General features: G+C 46.9%; 1 protein-coding gene across 4 annotated transcripts in view; it reads right to left on the bottom strand.

The window, feature by feature from the left end:
- Positions 1 to 65: 65 nt before the first annotated feature.
- Positions 66 to 21,626, bottom strand: part of LOC117208408 (lachesin-like) — a 39,529-nt gene continuing 17,968 nt past the window's right edge. For 3 of the 4 annotated variants that reach the window (XM_033449596.1, XM_033449593.1, XM_033449594.1), the window contains exons 3-9: positions 14,961 to 15,058; positions 6,157 to 6,403; positions 4,828 to 5,001; positions 3,349 to 3,486; positions 2,887 to 3,022; positions 2,570 to 2,727; positions 66 to 2,206 (exon numbers count right to left, since the gene is read on the bottom strand). In XM_033449596.1, the coding sequence (XP_033305487.1) occupies positions 1,872 to 2,206; positions 2,570 to 2,727; positions 2,887 to 3,022; positions 3,349 to 3,486; positions 4,828 to 5,001; positions 6,157 to 6,403; positions 14,961 to 15,058 (1,286 nt within the window). In that variant the 3' untranslated portion in view covers positions 66 to 1,871. The remainder of the gene's footprint in view (positions 2,207 to 2,569; positions 2,728 to 2,886; positions 3,023 to 3,348; positions 3,487 to 4,827; positions 5,002 to 6,156; positions 6,404 to 14,960; positions 15,059 to 21,626) is intronic. The other variant, XM_033449597.1, reaches the window with a different exon arrangement.

Genomic DNA, 21,626 nt, shown 5'->3' with positions numbered 1-21,626 from the left:
TTATTTGTCAACATGTTGGTTTCTCCAAAGCTATATAATTATCCAATTTGAGCACATTTTCTCACCATATTTTCATAATATACTTTTTTTTTCTATAAACAACAACATTCTTTTATTATAGTTATTGTAGAGTCGTTATATTGAGCAGTGTTTTACGATATACAATATTTGTTAAATAGATATATTTAACACGTGTGTCGTTCTGTTTATTTCGCGGATATGCTACTATTTCAATGACAATAAACCACGCATCGTGACTAAAATTTGTACTCTGTAATAGAAGACATTTATGACAGTAATAGTACCAGAAGAAAGCTCCGACACTCTCGGTTTGAAAATTTTATGTGCTAAAGAACATCGAGCCTTTCTAGTCGCACCATTTCGTACACAGATTGTAATTACAGAGTAACATATGATTTGCGGTTTTGCGAGGAACATTAAAGAAATGATGCAAAGCACACACAACTTATTAGGAACGATTATTGTCGATTCCTTGAAAGAAAAATATTTCTTCGATATTATCGCAAACGATCGTTACGCTAAAGAGAGACTGCGTTGTTCGTTTATATACACGTTTGCATAAAAGGAAAGAAAAGAAAAGAAAACGAAGAGACGCTAAATAATGCAACGAATAATGGTTATCCGATAGATAACGTAGAACGTTCAGAAATGTATTCGATGATCGCGTCAGTTGATTCCTCGCAGTTAACCACATCGATTATATTTATAATTGTGGTCTTGTTTAATCGTTGGCATATGAGGTACGTTACTTGCCTACGGGTAATTAAAAAAATACGTAAAATAAGAAAAGTAAGGTCTAGTATCTTTCTAAAATATATAGTACGGTACTATACGCCCTACGGATATGAATCTTAGATATGACGTGTGTAACGTTCGTTAAGATGCCACTTACGATCTCAGTTCACTCTGTTATCGTACCGATAAATAAAGATATTATCTTATTACCCCTTACGTACAAATTAGTATGCTAATTATTTGTCTGTGTTCGAGTATAATCGAATAGTTGATTAAGGAGCGGTGATTCACGACAAACCGCGAGTCTCGCAGAACGTGGAGATACAATTAATCGTTGATAATAATTATTACGGCGTAAAGATATCATAAGGGATGTTCATTTTAATTGGATCGCCAATGCCATTGTTGAAATAATTTCGAAGTGTGGGTAATCGATTGAAAGTATCAATTTTTAGTCGTATTTTGTCGAACGATGATCTCGTGAATGACACTGGTGGCCCACTTGAGATAGACACCCTGCTTGTGTAAGGCTTTCGACGCTAACGTTATAAAAATTACATCGTTACTCCTAATAACTCCACAAATCGGAAATAATAATTCCAATGGGAAACCTTGTATTCCTTTTGCTTCGTTCGTTGTTAAAAAAATACTCGACAATGTTACATTTAGTTCAACTAAAGAACACACTTCGCTCACGACTTTACTCTTTTCCCCGCATTCCAAAACGGATAAAAGGGTCATAAAAAATACATTCGTAAGCATTTATCTTTTAAAATTCGCAACAGTATTCACCGCGGTGTTTGTCCGCGACAAGAGAGAGATCGATTTGTTCGCTGTATCGTCTATTTACTAGCAATTCGTGCTCGTTTCAAACGCAATAAGAACTTGCTTCCGTTCGATTAATACTTGGGAGTCACGATTTCTTCTCTCTATCGTTTGTTCAGAGATATCGTGGTCAGATCACGGTGTTTGTCTAGCCGCAAGATTTCCGATTCGTTCGTTCGTTTCCCTTGCGTGCCATCACGCGTGAACCGCGAGCGAACAACTTGCAGTAGCTTTTCGCTCGCTCAATCCGTTAACAGAGCTTTTGCCGCGTATACGTTCGTTGCGAACGTTTACCGTAGGGTCAGGAAGAACAGCAAGCAGACCGCGTAAATCCGCGTATCGCTGAGTTTCTTCGCGTTGGCACAATTTCTCACGTTCGGGGTGTCGTGATTCTTAAACAAGTTCTTGTCTTTGATGAAAGGCGCCCGTGGATCCACCGTCGTCGAGGTCGTCATGTGCTTGTTGTAAACGATTCTCGCGGTACTCTTCTGCATCGCCGGTGTGCTCATCTGATGAAAAATTCGATTTATCGTCGTGACCTGAGCGAACTTTGATTTCCCTCGATTGCTCGATTTGTTCGAGTTCGCCAAGGTAGTCCGGGTGGGTGGAGTTGCTCGTTCAATTTCTGAAAACAATTCCCTTGAGTCGTATAGCGAAAACAGGCGGAAGAATCCGACTTCGTTAATCTAAGAGAATACCGTGTAAGACCTAGCTTTGTATCAATTTTTTACGAGGAAAATCAGCCACCGGTTCAACTACCTCGTCGGCCAGCGTGAACGATCTTACGGTCGACAGAGACAAATCGTGGCCGACGAAATCGGTGTTGTCCGTGACTGGTATAGGCGAACGCAAGAACGCAAACACTGGCTGGGACGAGAAACATCGAGTGACGGATGTCAAAGAAAATGTTCACGTATATAACTGGAATGGAAGGCGAAATCTAGCGAGCGTGGAAAAATGACACGTTCGATAGCATATGTCGACTCACCGTACACCCTGAGGGTAGCCTCGGCTTTCCCCATGCTTGAGGACGCTGAACACGTGTACTCTCCTAAATCCGTTTTCTCTAAACGTCTTATCTTCAGCTCGCTCGTTGTCTTCCATTCCTCGTCCGGATGTCCCCTTTCGTCGATCTCGTATCTACCACTGTTGACACGTTGCTTAACTTTACCATCCGGCGTGCGCGTACAATCGATTTCATTTTGCGATCGTACGATATCTAGACGAGCTCCGAGGGATAACGCGACGCGCGTTAATGAAAAAGAAACACGAACGATCGGCAGCTCGACGTGTGTACATACATACCCGCTCATAATAACTTGCTCCTTTCTAGTCCACAAGTTAATCGTCTTTGGATATGCCTCGATCAAACAGATCAACGATACGTCCGTGTCCAAAGGGGAACTCAGTAATTGATTGGGAACCTTGGCGCTAGGTGGAACTGAAATTCGAACGGATGATAAAAGTCGATTAATACGTAACAAGTTTGCCAACCTATGCAAACGAATAAAGAAACGAATTATCGAGTCGCGCAGAAATCTATAACCACGTTGGCTTTATCGAGTTTCGAATGCCGTAAACATCGCGCGGGCAGAAAGACGGTTAGCTCGGCGAAACGTGGTTGAATTTTCCGGCGACAAGAAATATCGTTTATGTCGTTGGTCGAATAAATCGAAAGAAGCAGAGTGTAACCGTTTACCGAAGCGCGGGCCAACGATACTCGCTAAAGCATAATCGATTAGCCGGAATTTGTAAGTATATACTCACAGTTTACCCTTAGATAGACTCTCTTGCTGACTGCCGGGGGCACTTCGTTTTTGGCTATACAAAGATAAGCTCCCATTTGCCTCCTGTCTACCCTGGTTAATTCCAGCTTCTCACCGGACTGGTTGTCCACTATAAAATCTCGCGTCGTATGAATATCTCGTTGAAAGGTCTCGTATACATATCGCTGGCCGCGTGCCAACGTTCGCACGCATACCAAATTACACGCGAAATACGTCGTTCGCGTTAAAACAACCAGACCACCGCCTACTACAACGCTAAATCTCGCGTTCGAAAATCGTTTACACGATTATTCGTTAACGAACAGCGGGACGAAAGATTTAAGGAATGACGAGGTATCGTGAAACGCGACCTATACCCCGTGCCGTATGATGTTCGTATCGAACGAAGGCGTGGTAACTCGAAACATAGTCGACAACTATTCGCCAACTACTGTCGCGAATTTCATGATCGATAGGGCCGAACCGCGAAAGTCGTATCGTAAAATTCCTGGGCAAATTACGGGAAAATGGCCGAGAAACTTTCTAATCGTTTATCGGTTACGACGTTATTATACGTACATCGTATTATCGTTTAATTACGCGTATACGTTTTCAACGCTTTCGAAATCAATGAACCGCGCCGGATTAGATTATTATCGAGCAAACGCGCCGTTTCGCTATTCCGATAAAGCGCGTCAGTCTCCTAACGAGATGCAGCTTGCGTGATCCACCTATCGTTCGGTCTACGAATATTTTCGTCGCAGGCGGCGTCGCGTCGATCGTACTCAAAATATCGCGTATCGATTTATCAACACCGCTCGACAATTTGTTCCCATTAATATCTCTCGACCGATCAACGAATTTGCCGCGCGTCCGAGCGAAAAATGCGTCCGACGCGAACCATTTGGCATCCGGTGTATTCACCGCGACCGTCGACAGCGAGGGAGGCGTGAAACCGCCAAATTCTACGATACTCGGAGAATCGACGAGCACAGGCACGTATACGGAAATATATCGAAAGTCGTTCCGAACAGACTAATCTCCATTCGATGAGACGTGTTCCACCGTAATTGCTTTCGATCGGCATCACGTAGGTTTGCGAATTTACGATGTCTTCATGTTCCGCTAAGCGGATCGTGATGGCGAATCGAGTCGCGTAGACACCTTGGATAATTAGTCGTCGAAAGTGATGCAACTACGACGAATCTGCGATCGAAATTTTAATTACCGTCATGCCGGTTTAACCGATCGTCTTTGTTACTTCGTCGTATTCTCGAATTTCTTCGAAGCTTGGAATTTTTTGGAAAGAACGGAAAGAAAGAGAATGGCCAATATTTAAAGAGCGATATTCGAGAAGCGCACGGCGGACGTTTCGGGCAGCGAAGAATTAATAAAACGAAGAAGAGAATCGAAGGTTATTTGTCATCGGGAACGACGGTGGCGAGGGTGCTCGAGTCGAGATAAAAATGTAATATCTTACCTGGTATCAGCGGATCGTGAAGACCCCTCATAAGTATGAAACCACTTTTCTCGCGTCGCCAGAGCACACGAGGTGTCGGTCTTCCGGAGGCCTTGCACGAGAGGGTGGCGTTCTCACCCTCTAGAACGGAGACCTCGCCCTCCGATGTGCCGGTGCTAAGTATATCCGGCGGTACTGAAAGAACAAAATTGGATTCGCGTGGCTCTGTAGATCGGCTGCGGTTGATAATTAGAAAGCCGTTAAACGAGACAGTTCGAGAACAAGATCGCGTCGATTGAAATTTCCAAGACGTTTCCATATGGGAGCATAAATCGAAGATTGAATCGAAGCGAAGCGAAGTCGAAGTTTTGAGGTGCATAGTCGTAACGACGGGGTTTGCGAGTCGCGTATTTGCAGAGACGCGCGTGGAAACGTGGAGGGTGGCACCGGTAGAAATTACGGACCGCCGTAAAGATCGAGCACGATGTAACGGGACGGTACTAAAGCCGGCATGGAAATTGGACCGACTCGTCTGTCGGCGGGTCTGACTGGGCAAAATCAGGTTAAAACGCTTCGCTCCCGAGGAAAATTAAATACCATCTATCCCTGGGTAACAGAGAAGGAACATTTTCGCAATGAAATCTCGTTTCTTTTGAAGGAGCACGGGGCCATTTCAATTACACGCGTTCAGCTTGGACAAATATTCTGTACGTCGAGCGGAGTGGAACGAGCGAGCGAGCGAACGGGCGGGCGGGCGGCAGGCAAGCTTCGGCTGGAGGAGATTCAGCGCGAGATAGGGCCGAGGTTTGGTCGAGGTAGGGCGAGAAAAAAGGAAACGGGACCTTTCCTGTGTTTGGCCACAAAGGAATTTCATTCCATTCGGGCCGATCGCTCTTTCGAGTTGAATGCCGAGGCAAACACGCACACTCTCCATGAATTCTCTTTCTCCCTCGGTGTCCACGTATACGCACGATACAACGTACCGCGAGCGTACGCGCTTACACGTAGTACCGTACACGCGTCTGCCAGACGCGGACGACGCTTGGTAATATACGCGCTCGCATGTATGGCGTACGGGGGAGGAAGTAGAGGGAAATAGTAATGGGAAGGGAGGGTTAGCGGGTGGAACGAATAGAAGGCGGGTGAGCAGCAACGTAACGTTACGGCCCGTGTTCTGTGTCGGGGTCCCATTGAAACGTATTCTAGCGGCGAGGCGCGCATATTTTCCACCCCTTCTCGAGGTAGGCTAATCGAAACCGGTGCGTGCGTACGTGACGTCTCTACGACCGACCGCAAACACCCAACTGTATCTAGCCGTAGGAATGCGGTATAACGCGCAATTAGGCATACCTAGGACATCCACGCATCCCAGCTGGCTCAACATGGGCTTCGTATTCAGTTGGCACATGTAGCAGCCTCGGTCAGCTTCCCGAAGCTGGCGAATATGAAGCCGCGAAGTGGCTTCCTCCTCGTCTCTCGATTGGCTTTGATTCTTCGACTTTGCGTTCTCCAGCGTGACGAGAAATCGGGGCGAGTGAGTCACCGTTCGTTGACCCATCGACAATATCGTTTTATCCTCCACACGAATCCATCCCACCTGAGACAGCGAACACACAATTTTTTATGAAAAGCGGATCCTCCCGCAACCCCATCCGTCTGCGGATGTGCCTTTAAATCAAAAGTCGAATGGAAAGCCCGTTTCGGAACGAGTCTATACATTCGCGAAACGTTGCACCGCGCGACCAAGATAATCCGCTATCCCTCTCTATCATCCTAATTGCTTCGATATTACCACCAACGGATCTGCACGTATATGTGCGTATAATATTCCGCATCCCGAATAAACGTACACTTGCACGACCCCCAACGTAAATGTAGTTAATTATATCGACGTTTCTATTCAAATACGTAGAACGTTGCGCGGAAGGGGTAGGCAGGGATGGTTAAATAAGCGACGACAAAGCGGACAAACAGACTGGTGGGCATCCAACGACGTAAACAATTGCCGAGCCGATTCAAAAATCGTTTATCCGACGGCACACGCGCCACTGAATCGCTGACAGACGCAGGAGTCGTTCTCCTTTTGACGGGTTCGCGTTCTTTTTGTTCTTTTTTTTTTTTTTTTTTTTTTAAGGAAAAACGTGAATCTCCGTCGAGATTACCGCGTCAGGATAACGAAGGAGATTAACATCTGGCGGCAAGGATCGGAAAGCAGCGACGTGGGAACGCGACAGAGTCAGGCAGCGATCAGCCGCGGAATAGAGGACAGCTCGAGTCAATATTATATCGCGCGTAGCAGCCTGCTGTCTTGCCGTGTGTTTATGTGCACCGACGTATATCCACGACCGATACGTGTTCGCACGTATGGCCGGTAGCGGTAATTGCTTTTAGGCGAGCTCGACCCGGTGTGCCATTGGCACCGCGGGAATCAACCTGACGAAAGGTTCAATTTAACGTCGTATCGCGCACCCCTTTGCCCCGCGGCCCACTCCCGCATCTCCTACGCGTTATCTATAACGCTGCACTTGGTAATTAATCCGAAGTGACTGTCGTGCACATCCCGTATGTCTACCTATGCGCCCGTATGCGTCGGGTTACACGATGTCATGCGACACCGACCATTCGTACGCGCGCGATCCGACCGTGTACCTTGCTCGAGGAACCGACTAACCCGACTAGCTCGTTCAATCTACGAATCAGCTAATGCGTTTACCTTGGAAGGCGTGCGCGCCAATTTCGCGGAATTCCACTTGCGTTCTTCGCCTTCCTCCGCCTCTGGCCTTATACACCTCGTCTGGATGTACGGTCGCGACACGATATCTTCGATGGTCGATATCCTCTCGTTCGGGTAACAAGATCGGTTCCTCGAAATTATTCAGCTCGAAGGAAGGCAGGAGGATACATGGGAAAACGAACGGGAGATCGAGAGGAGTCGCACGAGCCGGACCATCGTCGCTGCTTTCAGCGGCAATTGCGAGTCTAATTAGGATAGCTCGGCACGGCGTTCCTCGAAACACGTTTTTCGTGCAATGTAACCGGTAGAATCGAACGTGGTCTTTGTCGGAGGTAATCTGCGAACGAAGGTAACCTATCGTCGTGCTTTCGACCGTTTCGGACGAGAAAAGAATAGACGGGGAAGAACGGGGCAAAAGTTTGAATTCCTTCCTTCTGCGAGGACAATCGATAATGTCTTAAGTACTTTGTCACTGGGGAACAACAGTTTGCGCCGCGCAGAACGAGAACGGAAACTATTACGTCGCCGGCAGAATCGTTATCTCCACGACAAAGATAACGATTCGTTCGATTCGCTAATTCAGGATAACGTTCGACCATCCCACGAGGAAACGCGACTTCTTATCCGACGAAAAGTTGCTCGATCTTCGTACGCGATCCACCACCAGCCACGATCATCCCTTTGTTTCGCGCGTAATACGCCGCGCGCGATCATCGAAGATCGTCTTCTCTGTGTTCAAATTGCATCCGCGGAGACGTACGGGTCTGCTGGTAGGCCGTACGCGTTTCTCCCTTTGCCCTTTGCGTTTTGCCCTGTCGGCAAACAAACCGCGAGATTTCTTTGGAAAATTGCGGAACTGGTTCGACGGAGCTGACACACATTATCCTTGGAGTTACGAAATTCCCCGGTGGGTACGGCCGGGACTCTCGTACCCCTCCGGTGTAATATTTCCAGAGACCCTGGGCCACGAATCTACGTTAGCGCTAAGAGATTGCTCCCCATACCCTCTTCCTAGGCCAACCTCCGTCCCTTTTCCTCTTCCGTTCCATTGTAATCATGGAAACAATCATTCTTCGCTCTCCTTCCCTCCGATGCTTCTTCGTTCTAACCTCGACGATCTCGTTCCGTCTACGTCTCTTTCTCTCTCTCTCTCTCTCTCTCTCTCTCTCTCTCTGTATATATATATATATATACACACAGTATATATATATGTATATATATATATAGATATATATAGATATATACTCTTCTCCGTCCGTCTCCCAAAACTCGGTCCGTTCTCCCGCCCTCTACCGCTCTGCCTATCTATATCCGTTCATCTTTCTCGTTCTCTTTTCGGCTCCATCGCGAATTTCGGGCTAAAACCCCTGTCTTCGTTGCTCCAGCAAGGTGGCGTGCGGTTCCGCCGACAACTCTGGTGGTAGTAGCGATGCTGGTGGTGTGGCGAGCTACCCTTTCGCTCGCCTCCGCAGCAATCACCGATTTGTCTGAATAAGCCCCGGGCAAGTATATGCTCGTGCTTACCCCGGGGAAACACCACTCCGGCCAACTCACACCCATCGTCTCTCTCACCGCCGTCGCCCCCACCCGACTGCATTCCCTCAACAGCAACCCCCTGTACTCTCTGCCTCTCTTCATTCTGCTTCCTACACCCTCGATCGGTCTGGCAGCGACTCCATACCCGAAAATACTCCGGTTCATCGATGCTTGATGGGAACCAGGCTGCGGAGGAAGAGGCTTCGGCAAACCGGCGGCTAGAGGAAGGGAAAGGGAGAAACGGAGTTGCCAAAGTCGTCGCGCCGTCGACGAGACTTCGGTGTTAATCAGAAATGGAACGTCATGGATGGCAAGTAAGGTGTAAGTGAATCCACACGAAACGATCGGATAAACGAGAGACGGCCGATCGCTGCACCGGTTCGACGATCCATCGAGTCGCGTCGAGTCGTATCGCTCCGCGCACTCGCGTTTCGCGCGACTAAGATGTACGGCGAGTTGCGGGGCAAATCGGCCGTGAAAACCTACGACGAAATCGATCTAAAGTAGATATATTTTATCTGGCCGTTCGAGAAATACGCGGCGCAGAAAGCGAGAAGGAAATCGCGTTCGCGCGGTTCGTTGATCCACGAGCAACCGATACGCGTCGAGATCTCGCGACGATCTAATTGCGAGTCATCGAAAACGTGACGCGGCGGTGGAACGTAATTAAATGAAAAAGAAAAAAGAGGGGGGGGGCGGAGAGAAAACGAGCACCGAGGAGGAATCTACTTTGGCCCGGAATTATCCGGAGATAGATCCAACGATATAAAAGGACAGACCTATGGAAGTGAAAGTTCCGTATCCGTGAATGAAACGGAACCGAGTCGATCGTTCTCGCGGTTCTTTCATAACGTGAAAGACCGATTCGTACAAAACGACGACGAGTCAACCGACGCGACGGCAATTAAACTTGCAGCATCTTTCCAGCGAGATCCTCGACCAGCCCACCAAGCTTCACCGAATCGCACGATTCTTCTCGCGGCTTTTCCTATGGTAATTTATTTTATTCGAGCGGCAAACGTTCCGTCGCTCGTTCCGCCGGAAGATCGATCGTCATCGGAATCGTCATTTCGCGTTCCATCGCGGAAATTGAATCAACGTTGAAACGAGTGCGCGTTGAACGATCGGTCGTGGCGTGGCGCGTTAAACGTGTACGCGTATTAGTCGTTGCGTCGAAACCAGCCGTCGCTTTCTGCATTTTAAATGCTAATTTATTTTTCGCCCGTCATTGTCAGTTTACGTTGCTTGAAACTCGAATCATTACACGGCTCGTACGATGCGTCAATCGAACGTGAGGAACATGCGCGATAACCGTTTCGACAGAATCGCCAACTGAATTGAAAATCTTTCCGCGCCAAACGTCTACAGACGATAACTTTATTTTTTATTGACGCCGAGGATCTCCACGCGATCGGTCACTTTTCGATTCTCGTTGCGCCACGACCAATTCTATTTCCCCCGGGAACCTCCACCGGCCTGTCGTATTTTTTCCCTTTTTTACGAGCTTTTTATGCGCAAACGTTATAGACGGCGAGAGGATTTTGTCGCCTATAAATAAGGGAATAAGAACGATTCCGATTACAATCACGTCGACGAAATGCCTCGACCTTCGATCTTCCTCGTCTTTTTTCTTTTCTTTTTTTTCTTTTTTCCTTTCTTTGTTTTCATCTTCGCTCGTAGACGTCACAGTCGTTTCCTTCGCTTTTCCCTTTTCTGGCCGTGCTGCTCGCACGCGAAAAATCCGCCAAACAGGAAATATCCAGCGAGTCCCGATCCGAACGTGTCCAATTTATAGCAACTTGGACGAACTGCCGAATATATATAGGCAGTAGCCACAATCGGCTTACCATCTTACCATTTCCTTGTGCCTCGGACGATTCTCATTTATACAGGTACTATATCTCGCGTTAGAAGCTGCATAATATTTGTTGGTCGACAAAAGACGGTCGTAGAAAGATGTTTCGCTCTCCTTTATGAATTCACGACGCGAGAAACTCTATCCAAATATGTCCGATGAAGTTTCAGAAGCCATAAATCTTCTACTTTCGTCAGACGTCTTTCCCACTGGCAGAGTAGAAGAGAATCGCTTTGAAGTCGCGCACACGCGTTTCAAATTCGTCGGTGGCGATGGTGGTGGTGGTGTAAACGACTGCGTTCGACGATCGGTATCCTCGCGCGACGTTGCCTCGGTCTTCAGAGGGAACATCCCCTTCCATTTTTTTCCTTGATCCAGCTTTCAGAAAGCCGGAATAAAGAGGAAAAGAAAGGTTTGGCTGGTTGCGTCTCGCCGATTCGCCTCGTTTTACTTGGTCGAAACAGTGTCGCGTAAAACTAAAAGCTTTCGGACTCGTCTCGAGGCTCCTTCCTCTTCCAGACAGAGCGGGACTTTAGAAAAATCGACGGCAACTAGCGCGACAGGGATAAGAAAACACGGCGGAGGAACTCTGCACGAAGTAAATAGAAGAACAACTTGCCGACCAGCTGGCGAACCAACCTTTATCGATTTCATTCGTTACGTTCTCCTTTTATTTCGCCGCGTGTTACGGAATACAAATTAGAAATAAACGTTTTCCCCGCGGCGAATTTCGATTCACCCCCTCCACCCCTGTTATTCTGCTCGCGACGAAACCAGTCGTCCATTTCGTTTAACGGATTGATCGGTCGACTTTTCTTTTTTCTTCCGGACCTGTTTGGTTTTCGACTCGAAGCCGCAAGAAAATTCTCTCGCGAATCCTGGAAAGCGTGGCCCACGGCAAATCCGCGTTATATATTCATGAACGGTTAACTGGGGTTTAGCAGGAGGAAGCTGCAGCATGAAAGAAATAGAAAGAGGGAACGTTCTTGGGAAAATAGGGGCGCCTTAAATTCGCGCGTGTTAGCACAACAATGGATCAAAGGAATTCCGCGGGAAACGCGTTACAAGGGAAGGCGTGCAACGGCGCGCCGCGTGTGAAGTTTTGATCAGAGGCGACGCGTTGCTCGGGCAAACTTGCCAGCATTCCTGCGAATTGGATTTCTTCGAGGTAACTGCGACTACGTGCGGGCTTTTGTGTCGCCCCGGCAAAGTCGCGATGCATGCGACTCTTTGCGAGAAGATTGTTCTCCGATCCCGCAAGTTTGTTTATTTGCCTGCCGACGTACGGCGATATTTCGCGAGTTAACGCGCGCGTGAAAACTCAGCGACACAATGTGCCCGTGTATTTGCATGAGAAGAATACGTTTCCGGGAGAAGTCGGTCGACCGTTGCCTCTAAAAATGAAAATATGTGAAAATTTTCTTTCGCATATAGCGTTCGCCAGCCTTTTAACAATCTACAGCGACCTTGTTCCGTCATCTTCTTTTTCCCTCTGAACGAACAATGCTTTTCATCTCATCGACGCGCTTGTTTATCCGTCGTGTTTTCAATAACGCGTCGCCGTCGACACCGTGTTTCACAAATTAGAATTTTCGCGTTCAACGAAACAATGAAGAGAAATTCCTTTAATTATTTTATTTCGCGTCACCGACGAAGCGACGCCGCCGCACAGGCAAAAGGAAACGCTCGTGATGGGCGCGTGGTGGACGACAGCCAAAGTAAATGTTGGTAAAAATCGTGCGCGGAGCAGAGTCGTTTGCGAAACGAATTCATTTACGCGGTTCATCGGAGTACGTCGGGATCCGTGGTTTCCGGCTCGATCGCCACCGCCTAAACTTATTTAGCGAATCGTTGCTTCTAATTTCGAAATATGGTCGCCGACCATCGAAAAATTAACCATAACGCGGTGTGAAACAGGTGGAGGCAAATAAGTCGCGTATACAATAGAGTCGATATTACTTGGCGGGTGGATCTGGTTGCAAAGCACCGATCGGACTGGGTTAAAGGCCAAATGGTACAGGGTCGTTTCGTCGAAGGGTAACGCGACTACGGTTCCAGGACGGTAGTTTCGCAGAATGGATTCGCGTGAATACAAACCTGCGGTTGTCGAGTATTATTCGGTAGTTGGTGTACTGGTGCGTTGGTGTCCGCGACGTTGTGCGAACGTACCACGTAGGTGGAACGAACGCGTTAAAAGCGTACCCTCTGAAAATAATGTAAAATAACAGGAACGCGACGCGACACGACGCGATGCGGCTCATACCACGCGCGGGCAAAAACGGATTTTAACGCGTGTTCGATCGTACGTTGAGAGTTTGCTGGGAAAATCTCCACGCTAAGAGCGAAACGGCCAGCAGCGCGCAAAACATCGTCGTTACTCGACTTTAGTTTCTAATTACTGGGTCGTTCGAGCGACGTTTGTCACAGAGAGCGGAGAAGTAAAAAGGATTCGATGGCGAAACGGAGCTCGATGTTCCGGCTGATGCAAACATTCGTGCGCGCGTCACTGCCAGAAATTCGATTATGTAACATCGAATACCGATGAACGTGTATCGAATACGTCGAAAACAAATCGGGTTAGAAAAGTTATCGGACGTTCCGTGCAATGATATTTCGAGGTTGGTCGCGGGGCGCCGTTCGTCGACGTTTTTCATCTCGTTGATATAAACTGACTAAAACTTCGTGGTCGATTAATAGCTTGCTTTCGGGCCGCGGGATGAAACGCCGTCTTATTTTGCGTTCGTTGGCGAAACAGCCCCGGGCAACCAGCAGAATCGTCGCCGTGCCGCAAATTCCCCGTTTAAACGTTTGCGATGAAAGTGTACGATCCACGTTGTATTCGTGGCAATTTCCCTCCTTCGGCGATTCGCCGCGAAATTCGCCCATTCCCGTTGACAAATCGGCTTGAAATTTTCACGACGCTTTCCGTACCAACCGTTGAATATTAATTTCATCGCGGTACCGTTGTTTTAACTGTTTTCCGTAGTTTTTATCGGTAGACTTGCTTTAGGCGCCGACGCCGGCACCAGTCTCGTCGGCGAATAAACTTTCGAAAATTTCTCCGATATTTTGCGTTGTTGCTGTGCAAAAAGCGTAAAGCGACGGCAGCCGCCCACATCGAAGCACCGAAAACTTTTCACGAGCGCCCTTCTTTCCGGCTAATCCCGTTTTTCTCTAACCGACAATCGGAATATTCCTTACCGTAAGATAAAGGAACAGCCGGTATTAATATAAACGCGGCCGAGTACAGATGGGTAGAAGGGGTACGAGGCTACGGTGAGAAACGAGAACCGGTCGAAACGAACCACTCGCCGCTTCGAGGTTTAACGGTATTTCAAATTTTGCGTCGATTAAAGTTTAATCTGTCACAGGAAGCGTCGATGGCCGCGCATAGTTACCGGCCACATTGTCGTTAATTCGCATGAAATTGAAATACCGCGGCGAAAGAAGCTCAAATACGAATACACGTACATCGGCCACGCAAAGAGTTAATCACTCGCGACAGAACGCCGCTTAATTTCGTCTCGTTAGCCAGTGCCAAGCTTAATGAATTGTGTACCTGGCGAGAAGTTCCGCGGGACTTTGTTGCGCGTTGGACGAACCCTGTACGACCGGATGACGAAGTTTCGGTTTATCTCCACCTGGTGAATGAGCGGGGCGCGACCTTCTCCACGCGGAAAACCGTTGGAAAGTTATTCTGGAAGAAGGAGCTAGAGAGTAGGAGAGGTGGCGATGGTGTATGTGGTGAATAGCGAAACAGTGGTGGGACGAGAAATGGCAAAAAGACGCGAGCCGCTGACATGTGCCACGAGCATCCACGCGACCCATTTGTTGCGACGAGATTACCGAAAATCTCCAATTCCTTTATCGCCTCGTGACCCGTGAACAACTCGAGCTCGCCGACTCGTGAACCAACGAACCCGTTTATATTCTTACGCTGCCGGCCTGGCTAATTAACGTTCCACAGCCACGCCAACTCCTCCCACCCCTCCTTTTTTCCTCCCATAAAACCATCGTCAAATCCCTTACCTTGTGATTTCCTAGTTTCCGGATCGTGCACGGTAGAACGGCTTCTTTACCAATAGCCGCTGTCACATTACCGATCGGCTGCACAAAACTCGGCAGATCTGCAAAAAACCAGTATCCTGCGTTTCATCCTCGTATAACGTATGATATCGTTTGGTTATTGTCAAACGTACCGCGACGATCGCACATTTTCAAAAAGGAGTTACGACGGCCGATACCTGCAACGAACGAAACTAGCCGTTTCCAACTTCCGACTGTCATATCGTTTCGTTCGTTGTTCTCGCGTTTCGCGTGCTTCTCGTTCTAATTTCGGTCAAAGGCGGTCTCGTTACACGCAACGCTTCTACCCGTCGCATACGCGACGTTCGCCACAACGAGTCTTTTGTAACGAAATTTGTAACGAAACTGCGTTTAGAATTAGTTTCTCTCTCTCTCTCTCTCTCTCTCTCTCTCTCTGTCTCTCGTGAGTGTTTTACTCGAATGTATCCTCTATCGAGGAAAAACAGCGACGGATTTATAGGGAAGGTATGGAAAAATCGCGACAGCCCGGTAAAATAGAAAGGTGCGTATATTTCGTGTAGCTGGAAACATATTTCACATCGTTTACAACGGGTGCGGATTCGATAGCAGTGATTCGTAGCCCTCGTTAAAGCGTACGTGATGGCGCAATGACAGCGATTAACAGCTTGTTGGCGCATATAATATCGAACAGTCGCTGGTGAAGCATAGTTTCAATTTCCTGTCAACGGATGCACTGTCACTGGCTAATGGCCAAAGATGATACGCCGGCCTGGTGTGCATTATGTTAAGCCGATGGATCGAGAAAGGAGAGAGAGAGGGAGAGAGAGAGAGAATTTTCCCCCGTAAACATTCCTCGGGAACGAACGTTTATCACCGATGAAAAGGACACCGACGTTTCGCTGTGAAAAATGCGCTGAATAGTATGCCGAACGAGCGAATTGACGGAAACGTGAAAAGATAAGGTCCCTAAGCCTTAGTCAGGGCTGCCAACCGAGCATACCTCACCCGTTGGACTAGTCGCCATTGAAGCAAAGATTGAGACGTTACAACGATCCCGTATCGATCATATTACTCGATACTTCAATTTGGTATTTGTCTATATCGCGGAAATCGACAACACGCGTATACTCGCTCTTGTTTACAGACACGGTAATCGAGATGCTGTATCGATATTTTAAAGATTGGGACGGAAAGACGAGGACTCTATCGCTTTTGTTAGCGTTGTGTATTCCTTTCACGTTAATCGAAAGTGTGTGTGTGTGTGTGTGTGTGTGAGAGAGAGAGAGAGAGATTCTTTCGTTGTTTCCGAAGAGCAGGCCGTTGACAGATTTGTAACGGGATATGGCAACACTGTACAAACGCAATATGTTTTGCTTCTTACCTGTTTGAATGTTTTCATATAATATCACGTTTTGCCATAAAAGATAATTAGCATGCGTTACTTTGTGCTTTGATAAATAAATATAGTAGATGAGAATTTGTTTTATAGGATATGCGAACACTTTTATGAATAATAATTGCAAGTCTGTCGCGTTCGAGTTCTGTCTGTATAATTAAATACTTCGTCCGTTTCTACAGTCATATTAATCGAAGTTTCATAGTTTCTCATAATCTAACTTTTGTTATACGTTAAGGGGAATCTATGGAATGGTTCTGCGTCGGAATAAATTATCTTCAAAATAGCACAGGGAAGTAGAAACTTGCGGCGTCTCTTGACGAAAGACACCGCACTGTTCCATGGAAACAAAATAATTATGATTTTAATGCATAAAATGCGAAAGAAGAGATTTCAGGACTCGGAAAGGCAGAAACGATATGCTTGCGTTTATAACATCTCCCTTTCCAATTATCACATTTTGATGTAAAAGGTAACCAAAGCGATCAGAAAATTCGTTAATTAGAACACAGAAATACGTCACCGTTATTTTATCTTCTACATGTAAAGGATATAGTAGCAAGTTTTCAATCCGAAAATTAAAAATCTCTTTCGAAAAACATGCTTTTTTTTAGAAATACGATACGCGCAACGATAACTACCATTGGAAAGAATTCTCTTTCGTAAAGGTAGGGTATAAACTGTTCGCGAATACGAAATAACATCCCGAAACGTGCAACGAGAAGAACTGACAGAAACTGTCTGCTCGCGGTAAAGAAAACTAACGGCTTATCAATCGTTCGTCAACTCCACAGTCTACTGTGGCTGAAACTCGTTTGAAGCGTTTAGCAGCGAGATTAGGTAGGCAGATCTGGCTAAAACTCGCATCTGATTCGTGAAATTAAATAGCGAACAACAGAGAAAGAAAGAAAATCAACGATACGAGTATCGAGATTGGCTGAAACAGAGACCCGTCGAATATACGAGAAAGAAATTTAATTATATTCAACGAGGTTATCGTTATAACATTATGCAATTATCACTTTAATATGCATGATCTGGTTCAGAAATAACGAGAATGCTTCCTACATAACTCAAATTGGTAGTTCTGACAAAAAACAAATAAACTGTTGCGATCCGCGAACCTTATTAAAGTAGCGGATTATGTACACTTTAATTGCTTTCGTTAATATAGAATAATTACCAGATAAGTAATTACGTGTTTGGTGAGCATGTCATGAAAATGCTGCATCACGACGTTGCACCTGCTCTCGTAGTATTATCGCCCGACGAAGTTTTCGTAGCAAAGAAAATTGCACGACCCAGTGCTGCAACTCCTTTATTCTGCAGACCTCGGTGCCGCGGTTCTTCTTGTTCACCAAGATAAGAAATGATCTTAACGTTACAAGTTTCCAGCCGGCTAGTTTCACATCGACAATGAACAAAATATGCTGTTTCTTGTTTCTACATTTACTCGTTATTTCTGGATCGGATCGCGGATACGAGTTTCCGATACTCTGAGATTTAAAACCAGATGTTAACGTCGCCGATTCATCTAATAATTTTTTAACGATTATTCCGATTTACCAAAGTTCTTGCCTGTATACCAATCACGGTTCCTACAATGCGACCGAATAGATCCTAAAATTAAAAATTCCGTATAAAGTTATCTAAACTGAATCGAGCGTAGATCGCGGTAATCTCGCGATGTGTCTGCGCGCGCTCTGGCCGGGCGAACTTTTCTGGCGCCGTTTTAAAAAAGTTGGAATAATCCGAAGCTGGAAACGAGCTGAGGCGGAGGGCAAGGGGCAGGGGGGAGGTAGAGGAAAAAAGAGAAAGATTCTTCGATACGGAGAACGAGCCGAACGGTTCGGTGAAAATGAAGCGGTGGCGGTGCTATCGGACGGTGGCCACATGGCGCGATATCGCGTACCCAACGAGTCAAAGTTTGGAAATGGCATGAACGGTACGCGTACCCGTGGACCAGTCTGCCCGATGAGACCGGAAGACGCTCCAGCGTTGCATTCGACCGGTGTGCATCGTGTGCATCGAACGGAAAAACGCTGCGCTGCAGCTGTGTGTGGACGTGTGCGCGATACTCGAAGATACGGGGTCGTAACTGCTTATGGAAGTTGGAGAGAGAACGCTGTAGCTTTGCGAGGTTTTTGCTACTCGAAGAGCAAGGGTCGAGCGAACGGGGGTGGCAGTAAGCAACTGGCAGTGCGGGCACGATAGAGGAAAGAGTTTGGGCCCGGCGGACCTAAGAAAACAGCTCGGTAGCTATTATGATAAGATATTCACTGACAGAAACAGGAGAGGGAAGGAATTTTCAAGTTGCAGCGTAGTCTTCGCAGCCGTATCTAGAATGTAATATAAGGAAACGTGGAGGAAAATAGCGGAGGCAACGGAGCTGAGTGGCCATGCGAACAGCGAACGACGAACGGTGAACGGGCGACCGGTGAGCTGCGAGGCTGAAAGGAAAAGGAAGAAAAAGGGGGTTCCAAGGAACCGGGAGGAAACGGCGGAAAGAGAATGGAGCGGCGCGGGGAGAGCGGATCGCTTCGAAGTGGGAGTCGCAGTCGGAGCTGGAGTCGGAGCTGGAGTCGGAACTGGAGTCGTATTCGGAGTCGGTGGCGTGGGTGCGTCTACAGCGACTTCACCCAGGCCAGTTTCGCTGCCGCCGCTTTTATTTTATGGCAAAATTATTCTGGCAGAAAAATAATTCAATCTCCGCCGCTGTACAGATTACCGTAGCATCTTATCGAGTGAAGCTACCGCCGAATAGCCGCGATAGCATGGTCCAGCTGTCGCGAATGGAATTCCACTTTGCGATTTCAATACACGCGCCAACAGGAGGATAATTAGAGGCGACGGCGATACGAATACTTGGTAAATGCATATTCGGATCTGCCGTTGGCAGTGTACGCGCGATACGTTACGGAGCCAATCTTGCTCCGGCTCATCGATGTCAAAAATGTTTTCCGATTTCAATCGCTAAGTACCTTGGAGTGCGTGGAATCGGCGATCTCGTATCGCGGAAACGAATGGACGCAACGAAATAAAATTAATGAGGGCGGAACGAGGCGAAGCGCTCCGCTCCGTTTGATTTTAACGTTTATATACCATCGATACGGTCGTTATTTTTATATTTTGTCGAGCACAAGTACAACGTCGGGAGTAAACACGACAGGATCGATAGGCGGATATTCGCAAATAAAGAAAGAATGGAAAAGAGATGTCGAGAGGAAAAAAAAGGCGGAATTCCCGTCCGACAATAATATCCATGAAGCAGTTTTCTCGTGCCGTCGTAAATTTGGAAATTTTTCTATGATACTTGGAAGTGGAAGCGACGAAGGAGTAGCGAAATAGAAGAGAATGAGCTTTAAGGTCGAATCGGATCTATCGCGTAGCGCGTGGGGATGGGAAGCATCGGCAGCGACAGGATAAAATATCGCTCGACGTATTTCAGAGATCTTAGGGACTTGGTCGACGAACATTGGACTGCAATTGGTAGCGGCACTCGACGATACCATGGCCTGTGGAGCTTTGTGCCGGCCATGGTGCCCGTCACGACGAATCGACGCGGCCGAAAGAAGAATGTTTTTACGTGTCGCCGGTGCCCTCGCATCGCTTACCGTGAATAAAGAATCGTGGAACCGTACAGATGTTCCTTCGACGTATTTCTCGTCGACGCGTCTTTCGCACCTATCATAAAAATACATATCACCGGGCGTATCACGATACGTTTTCCACCTTCGACAAATTACTCTCTTATTTCGAGCCGGGGCTTGCTACCTTTGCCGGAGGGTACACCGTAATCGTTCTCCGGTGGAAAGACAGTCTGAGAAATGGTCGACACCGCCGCAACGAAAATATGAGCAACGCTCAAACGAAGAAGCGCAGGCCCGTGTTTTTCTTTTTCCTTTCGCCGCGGAAGGCCCCGGTTCCCGTACAAAAACCTTCGCGAACATCGTACGTCGATACTTTACGTTTCCACGCGATATCGCGGTAACGTGCCGCTATCGCGAGTTACGCGACCTTCGAAAATGAATATTGTATTTTCCTGTCATCTTATCGGAGACACGGTCGCTTCCAATGGAAGATCCGAAAGTTGGCAACTGTTTGGAATTTCTGCTTCGATCGGTCCTTATCGATGGCAATAATGCTTCATTTTCCAAGCGGGGGATCCCAATGATAACGAAAAGTTGCGAAATCGATGTATTTCGCGTGAAATCGGTAAGAGTAGATTGAATCGGCCATTAACGTTGAGGATCCACGGCAACGAAGATTTTCCTCAAACGAGAGTTTAACAAAGTTCCATGTTATTACGATAGAACAGCGAACTTTGAATATAAGAGGGAGTACAGAAGGAAGCTTGACTTTCAAGGGAAGGCAACTTCGCTTCCAAAAGAGCAAACATCTCTCTGTTCCTTTTTCTCGAGGCAGAGCTCGGCAAATTTTTATCCCGGCGAAAGCATTAATTTGTGAAAAAAAGAGAGAAAAAAAAAGATAGTGAAAGAAGAAAAAAGAGAAGAGCCAAGTATAGGAATTTCGCGGCACGGTCGCGGCCTCCCCTTGCTCTAGCTCGCATTTCAGGGATATTTAAGTTTCATCGCGAAACTTTAGCGAGACGCTGCATTTATTAAATCCTCCGGCATATTTGACGAGCAAATCTGAGAATTGTCGTGTCACTGTCGTCGTTCTCCTTTCGTCCGAAGTGAAGGATGAAAAAAAAGAAAATCGAGACGAGGGGGTATCCGAAGAATGAGCAAGAGAGAAAAAGAGAAGGGAACGAAAGGGCAGAACCATTCATTTATTAAAGGAACGGTATCAATGTTTGAGCTAGTTACATAGATGGAGAAAAGTAAAACACAGCGACAACGTGGATGGCCGTTGATGTATTCCGGTCGAGTAAAAGATTACGTATTACATCTATAGAAAATCAATCTCGTACTCGACTGCCGTTTTAATTAATCGCGCATCAGTTCGACCAGTCGGCCGCTTTCATAATACAATTTTTAATCACGATTCGCGATGTAATTCGATCAATTTAATTACATTTCCCGTGATACAATATAAATTCAGCGTGCCACGCGATAGATAATATTTGATGCGTTAATATCGCGAAAAGTAGGAATCGACGTGTAAAATGGATCAGTGCGAGCCAACGAATAATAAAAGCTATTACCGCGACGATGGATACACAAGGCGCAATTATATAACCATTACGATTAATAAATGCGGCATCGGCTCGCGAAAGGTGGGGCACCATC

Source organism: Bombus bifarius, unplaced genomic scaffold (genome assembly GCF_011952205.1).
Source record: "Bombus bifarius isolate JDL3187 unplaced genomic scaffold, Bbif_JDL3187 scf7180000008062, whole genome shotgun sequence".
In the NCBI taxonomy this organism is placed as follows: Eukaryota; Metazoa; Arthropoda; class Insecta; order Hymenoptera; family Apidae; genus Bombus; species Bombus bifarius.
This window is presented reverse-complemented; position numbering and strand designations above follow the sequence as displayed.